The sequence below is a fragment of the Ranitomeya variabilis genome, chromosome 5 (genome assembly GCF_051348905.1).
Source record: "Ranitomeya variabilis isolate aRanVar5 chromosome 5, aRanVar5.hap1, whole genome shotgun sequence".
NCBI lineage: Eukaryota > Metazoa > Chordata > Amphibia > Anura > Dendrobatidae > Ranitomeya > Ranitomeya variabilis.
This window is the reverse complement of record NC_135236.1, coordinates 543,805,255-543,813,483: the sequence shown is the minus strand read 5'-3', so window position 1 is coordinate 543,813,483 and position 8,229 is coordinate 543,805,255. Positions and strand designations below refer to the sequence as shown.

General features: G+C 43.6%; 1 protein-coding gene across 2 annotated transcripts in view; it reads left to right on the top strand.

The window, feature by feature from the left end:
- The first annotated feature begins 1,693 nt into the window (after positions 1-1,693).
- NDFIP1 (Nedd4 family interacting protein 1) overlaps positions 1,694-8,229 on the top strand; it is a 53,997-nt gene continuing 47,461 nt past the window's right edge. The window contains exon 1 of one of the 2 annotated variants that reach the window (XM_077265848.1): positions 1,694-1,957. In XM_077265848.1, the coding sequence (XP_077121963.1) occupies positions 1,925-1,957 (33 nt within the window). In that variant the 5' untranslated portion in view covers positions 1,694-1,924. The remainder of the gene's footprint in view (positions 1,958-8,229) is intronic. The other variant, XM_077265849.1, reaches the window with a different exon arrangement.

Here is an 8,229-nt window from a genome sequence, read left to right as displayed (position 1 = left end):
GGTCCGATGGCACCTCCAGAGTTCCCTTTGCAGGTGAAAATCTGTGCCTACCTTCTAGCGCTTGTGTGTTGTGGTCCTCCCCTGCTGTGCTTACGGGATAGTCCCCACAACTGTTGTGTCTGTTTCTCGTGTTCCCTCACAACTGGATTCTGATGTTCTTCTTCGTCCCCCAGATGATATGGCTAGGACGCACCTGTATGACGGGTAGGCTCGGAGCTCTTCCTGGACCCTAGTGTCGCCCTTCTCCTGTTGTTGCCCCCTGTGTCTTCATAGGTGATTTGTGTGAGACAGCCCGCCTATAGCTGACTGTCCTGCCGTAGGTTTGAAGTAAGGCTTGGAGCCTAGTACTTCCTCGGTGTTCCGGCCACCGGCTGCGCGCCTCAGTAGGATGTTGCCTCGTCTTACAGCACGACTCCTACTGGTATTTCTCCTAGTTGCGTTGATCTCGTTTCTCACTCAGCACAATATACCTCGCTTCTTGTCCTTTCTTAGGGCACCGCCGCTATCTAGGGCAGGCGCGGTCCCGTAACGTTCTCTCTCTGTTCGCTAGGCCTCCGTCAGGATCCCACCCCTGACAGGGACCCCCCTGAGTCTCTCCCCGCAACACCCTCTGCCACAGGGTGTTGCCTGTTCGATTCCCAGTCAGCTTCTGTCTAACTTTCTGCCTAACCCCCAGTTTTACCAGATTGTGAGGAGTGGCCTAATACATAGCACCCTTAGCTCCCCCTGGAGGCCAGACTGTGAAGTGTATTGGTGTCTGTGATACCTGGTCAGAAGAACTCCTTCAGTGCCATCAGACGTACCATAGCCCCCCTTAGGCTACTTTCACACTAGCGTCGGGAAAGACCCGTCGCTGTGCGTCGGGCCGACGTTCCCGACGCTAGCGTGGTCTCCGCCGCACAACGGGGGCAGCGGATGTATTTTTCCAACGCATCCGCTGCCTCATTGTGAGGTGCAGGGAAGTGCGGGGAGGTGGGGGCGCAGTTCCGGCCGCGCATGCGCGGTCGGAAAAAGCGGACCGTCGGGAGCAAAAAACGTTACATGTAAGGTTTTTTTCACCCGACGGTCCGCTAACACACGCCCAAGCGTCGCAAAACGGACGCGACGTTTGGCAATGCGTCGCAAATGCGTCGCTAATGTTAGTCTATGATGAAAAAACGTATCCAGCAAGAACTTTTGCTGGATGCGTATTTTCGGCAAAACGACGCATTTGCGACGTATTGCAGTTAACGCTAGTGTGAAAGTAGCCTTAGTGGCGGAGCGTCAGTACTGCAACGACCAAGACTCTGGGGCGCTGCATATATATACACACACACACACACACACACACACACACACACACACACACACACACACACACACACACACAGAGAGACTGTATATAGTATATATATAATGTAGCTATACACAGAGACTGCATACAGTGTATACATATATATATATATATATATATATATATAATGTAGCTATACACAGAGACTGTATACAGTATATATATATACACACACACACACACACACACACACAGAGACTGTATATAGTATATATATAATGTAGCTATACACAGAGACTGCATACAGTGTATATATATATATATATATATATATATATATATATATATAATGTAGCTATACACAGAGACTGCATACAGTATATATATATACACACACACAGACTATATGCAGTGTATCCTGTATATAATATGTGTGGACACAGTGCTGGTCGCTGAGCGCAGCTTCCCCTCAGCCAGTCTCCTCCTCGCCGCGCTCCCTCCTCCCTCCATTGGGCAGTGTTACCATCTCTGGATCATTCTCACCATCTGTTCTCCTCGGCCGCCGCCGTCTTGTTCTCTTCGGCCGCCGCCGTCTTGTTCTCTTCGCTCTCGGGTCACTATTTGGCCTCTGCCGGGTCATCTCCAGCTGACATGTCGGAGCAGAGCAGCAGTAGATACCAGCAGGTACATATATGGAGGGGCGGGAGGTGTCTGTGTGTGAGCCCGAGGATGAGCCGCCATGTACTAGGCCCCAGAGCTGTTCTACTGCAGCCTCACACCCGGAAACCAGGGTGTACGAGAGGAGGCCGTGTATTCCTGTGTGCGGAGGGCACCGGCGACATGTTATTATATACCGGGCCTGATATCATGTACGTGCACTGCCACCATATACACCATATACGTTATATCCATGTATGGCCACTGCCACCAATAGTGTCATGTTATATTTATACACCATATACATGTACGCCCACTGCCACCTATACCATCATGTTCTATATATACCATATACATGTACGCACACTGCCACCTATACCATCATGTTCTGTATATACCATATACATGTACGTGCACTGCCACCTATACCATCATGTTCTGTATATACCATATACATGTACGCACACTGCCACCTATACCATCATGTTCTATATATACCATATACATGTACGCACACTGCCACCTATACCATCATGTTCTGTATATACCATATACATGTACGCACACTGCCACCTATAGCGTCATGTTCTATATACACCATATACATGTACGTGCACTGCCACCTATACCATCATGTTCTGTATATACCATATACATGTACGCACACTGCCACCTATACCATCATGTTCTATATATACCATATACATGTACGCACACTGCCACCTATACCATCATGTTCTGTATATACCATATACATGTACGCACACTGCCACCTATAGCGTCATGTTCTATATACACCATATACATGTACGTGCACTGCCACCTATACCATCATGTTCTGTATATACCATATACATGTACGCACACTGCCACCTATACCATCATGTTCTATATATACCATATACATGTACGCACACTGCCACCTATACCATCATGTTCTGTATATACCATATACATGTACGCACACTGCCACCTATAGCGTCATGTTCTATATATACCATATACATGTACGCACACTGCCACCTATACCATCATGTTCTATATATACCATATACATGTACACATACTGCCACCTATACCATCATGTTCTATATATACCATATACATGTACGCACACTGCCACCTATACCATCATGTTCTGTATATACCATATACATGTACGCACACTGCCACCTATAGCGTCATGTTCTATATATACCATATACATGTACGCACACTGCCACCTATACCATCATGTTCTATATATACCATATACATGTACGCACACTGCCACCTATACCATCATGTTCTATATATACCATATACATGTACGCACACTGCCACCTATACCATCATGTTCTATATATACCATATACATGTACGCACACTGCCACCTATAGCGTCATGTTCTATATATACCATATACATGTACGCACACTGCCACCTATACCATCATGTTCTGTATATACCATATACATGTACGCACACTGCCACCTATAGCGTCATGTTCTATATACACCATATACATGTACGTGCACTGCCACCTATACCGTCATGTTCTGTATATACCATATACATGTACGCACACTGCCACCTATACCATCATGTTCTATATATACCATATACATGTACGCACACTGCCACCTATACCATCATGTTCTGTATATACCATATACATGTACGCACACTGCCACCTATACCATCATGTTCTGTATATACCATATACATGTACGCACACTGCCACCTATAGCGTCATGTTCTATATATACCATATACATGTACGCACACTGCCACCTATACCATCATGTTCTATATATACCATATACATGTATATCGTATATATACCATATACGTGTATATACTGTGTGTATATATATATATATATATATATATATCATATCTATGTACGCACACTGCCACCTATAGCGTCATGTTGTATATATATCATATACATTATATCCATGTATGTGCACTGCCACCTATACCGGCATGTTCTGTATGCACCATATCCATGTACGCTCACTGTCACCTATAGCGTCATGTTCTATATATCATATACAAAATATAATGTACGTGTGCTGTCACCTATAGCGTTATGTTATATATACACACCATATACATGTATGTGCACTGCCACCTATACCTTCATGTTCTATATATTCACCATATACATGTACGTTCACTGTCACCTATAGTATAATGTTCTATATATACCACATACAAGATATAATGTACATGCATTGTCACCTATAGCATTGTTATATATACATACCATATACATGTATGTACACTGTCACCTACAGCGTCATGTTCTATATATACCATATACAAGAGTTAAAGTACGTGCAGTCACCTATAGCATTATGTGATATATATATACCATATCCATGTATGCACTGCCACGTATACCTTCATGTTTTATATTTTTTCACCATATACATGTACATGCCCTGTCACCTATAGCATCATGTTCGATACATACTGTACCATATATAAGATATAATGTACGTGCACTGTCATCTATAGCATCATGTTCTATATATACACTACATACATGATATATATTTACAAGCACTGCCACCCTCAGCTGATTTCCTATTCTTTTGCATGTTTGTCATACTTAAATGTTTCAGATCACCAAACGAATTTAAACATTTGACAAAGATAACAGAAGTGAACACAAAATGCAATTTTTAAATGCAGGTCTTTATTACTAAGAGAAGACGAAATCCAAACCTAGAGGGCCCAGTGTGAATTTGAAATTGCCTAGCCACACCAGGCCTGATTACTGCCACACCTGTTCTCAATCAAGAAATCACTTAAATAGGACCAGCCTGACAAAATGGAGTAGACCAAAAGCTCCAGAAAAGCTGAATATTTTGTTGTGATCCAAAGAAATTCTGGAACAGATGAGAAAGTAATTGAGATCTATCAGTCTGGAAACGGTTATAAAGCCATTTCTAAAGCTTTCGAACTCCAGTGAACTACAGTGAGAGCCATTATGCACAAATGGCAAAAAAAAAATGGAACAGTGGTGAACCTTCCCAGTAGTGGCCGGCCGAACAAAATTACCCAAAGAGCACAGTGACGACTCATCCAAGAGGTCATAAAAGACCCTACAACAACATCCAAAGAACTGTAGGCCTTAAAGTCAGTGTTCATGATTCCACCATAAGAAAGAGACTGAGAAAAAATGGCCTGCATGGCAGAGCATGATGAAAACCACTGCTGAGCAATAACAACATAAAATCTCGTCTCAGTTTTGCCAGAAAACATGATGATCCCATAGACTTTTGGAAGAATACTCTGTGGACTGACGAGACAAAAGTTAAACTTTTTGGAAGGTGTATGTCCCATTACATCTTCTGTAGAAGTAACACCGCATTTCAGAAAAGGAACATCATACTAACAGTCAAATATGGTGGTGGTAGTGTGATGGTCTGGGGCTGTTTTGCTGCTTCAGGACCTAAAAATTGAGTACAGTAGTTCAATGCGGTATGTGATGTAAATTTTTTCATAACAATTTGGTAAAGTTATGAAATGTTCTACAAATGTTCCTGATCTAGGAATTTAGTTGACATGAATCTGTGCTGCGTTTTATGTATATGCTCAGTAGTGACCAATGCTGTGGAGTCGGAAGTCAGGGAGATTGAGGAGACGGAGTCATAGTCGGATGTTTGGCTTACAGGCTCCACAGCCCAGGGCATGACCTTAAGACTATGTGCACACGTTGCGGATTAGGCTTAGGAATTTCTGGTGCAGATTCTGCCTCTCCTGGCAGAAAACGCACCTGCGGATTTGTCGCTTTTTTTTGCGGTTCCGCAGCGTTTTTTGTGCGTTTTTGCTGCGGTTTTCTAGCGGATTTGCTGCGTTTTTTACCCCTGCGGTTTTCTATAACGGAATGGGTAAAAAAACGCTGCAGATTCACAAAAAAAGAAGTGACATGCTACTTCTTTTAAACTGCAGTGTTTCCGCAGCGGATTTTCCGCAAAATGTGCACAGCATTTTTTTTTTCTCATTGATTTACATTGTACTGTAAATCAATTGCGGATCTGCAGCGTTTCTGCACCTCAAAAAATGCTGCGGATCTGCAGAGAATCCGCAACGTGTGCACATACCCTAAAAAGGCGGTTCATTCTCGGAAACCATCCAGAGTGGCTGAATTACAACAATTCTGCAAGGATGAGTGGGCCAAAATTCCTCCAGAGTTGTAAAAGACAGTGATCGCAAACCCTTGATTGCAGTTGTTGCTGCTAAGGGTGGCCCAACCAGTTATTACTATAGGTTTAGGGGGCAATCACTTTTTCAGACAGGGCCCTGTATGTTTGGATTTCTTTTTCCCTTTAATAATAAAGTCTTTCATTTACAAACTGCATTTTGTGATTACTTGTGTTATCTTTGTCTAACGTTAAATTTGTTTGGTGATCTGAAACATTTAAGTGTGCCAAAGATTAAATAGAATAGGAAATCATGAAGGGGCAAACACTTTCACACAACTGTATTGTCATGTTCTATATACACTCACTGGCCACTTTATTAGGTACACCTGTCCAACTTCTTGTTAACACTTAATTTCTAATCAGCCAATCACATGGCGGCAACTCAGTGCATTTAGGCATGTAGACATGGTCAAGACAATCTCCTGCAGTTCAAACCGAGCATCAGTATGGGGAAGAAAGGTGATTTGAGTGCCTTTGAACGTGGCATGGTTGTTGGTGCCAGAAGGGCTGGTCTGAGTATTTCAGAAACTGCTGATCTACTGGGATTTTCACGCACAACCATCTCTAGGGTTTACAGAGAATGGTCCGAAAAAGAAAAAAAATCCAGTGAGCGGCAGTTCTGTGGGCGGAAATGCCTTGTTGATGCCAGAGGTCAGAGGAGAATGGGCAGACTGGTTCGAGCTGATAGAAAGGCAACAGTGACTCAAATCGCCACCCGTTACAACCAAGGTAGGCCTAAGAGCATCTCTGAACGCACAGTGCATCGAACTTTGAGGCAGATGGGCTACAGCAGCAGAAGACCACACCGGGTACCACTCCTTTCAGCTAAGAACAGGAAACTGAGGCTACAATTTGTACAAGCTCATCGAAATTGGACAGTAGAAGATTGGAAAAACGTTGCTTGGTCTGATGAGTCTCGATTTCTGCTACAACATTCGGATGGTAGGGTCAGAATTTGGCGTAAACAACATGAAAGCATGGATCCATCCTGCCTTGTATGGAGCATCTTTGGGATGTGCAGCCGACAAATCTGCGGCAACTGTGTGATGCCATCATGTCAATATGGACCAAAATCTCTGAGGAATGCTTCCAGCACCTTGTTGAATCTATGCCACGAAGAATTGAGGCAGTTCTGAAGGCAAAAGGGGGTCCAACCCGTTACTAGCATGGTGTACTGTTATGACCCCAATGGCGAGGGTCTCAGAGATATCAGCAAGTCTGCAAAGTACAAAAATCCAGCTCATAGGGCAGTGGTAACTGGGTTGACCATATATCTACTCCTAACGCCAACCCTAGAAGTAGCCGGGGAACATGCCTACGTTGGTCGCTAGATGTCTCGCGCCAGCCGGAGAGCTAACTACCCCTAGAAGAGGAAAACAAAGACCTCTCTTGCCTCCAGAGAAAGGACCCCAAAAGTAGGATACAAGCCCCCCACAAATAATAACGGTGAGGTAAGAGGAAATGACAAACACAGAGATGAACTAGGTTTAGCGCAGAGAGGCCCACTTACTAATAGCAGAATATAGTAAGATAACTTATATGGTCAACAAAAAACCCTATCAAAAATCCACGCTGGAGATTCAAGAACCCCCGAACCGTCTAACGGCCCGGGGGGAGAACACCAGCCACCCTAGAGCTTCCAGCAAGGTCAGGATACAGATAATATACAAGCTGGACAAAAAATGCAAACAATAACGAATTGCAAAAAGCAAAAAAGCAGACTTAGCTTAATCAAGCAGGAACCAGGATCAGTAGACAAGAGCACTACAGATTAGCTCTGATATCAACGTTGCCAGGCATTGAACTGAAGGTCCAGGGAGCTTATATAGCAACACCCCTGACCTAACGACCCAGGTGAGCATAAAAGGAATGACTGACAAACCCAGAGTCAAATCACTAGTAGCCACTAGAGGGAGCCAAAAAGTAAATTCACAACAGTACCCCCCCCTTAGTGAGGGGTCACATCGGATGACTCAGTGGACATAGTCTTGTAAGACTTGTGGAGATGAATTATAACTCACATTGCATCTAACTAGACACCACTTATTTGCTATTCTCTATACCTCATTTTTTATTGTGAACTCTCAGAATTTTTCTCTG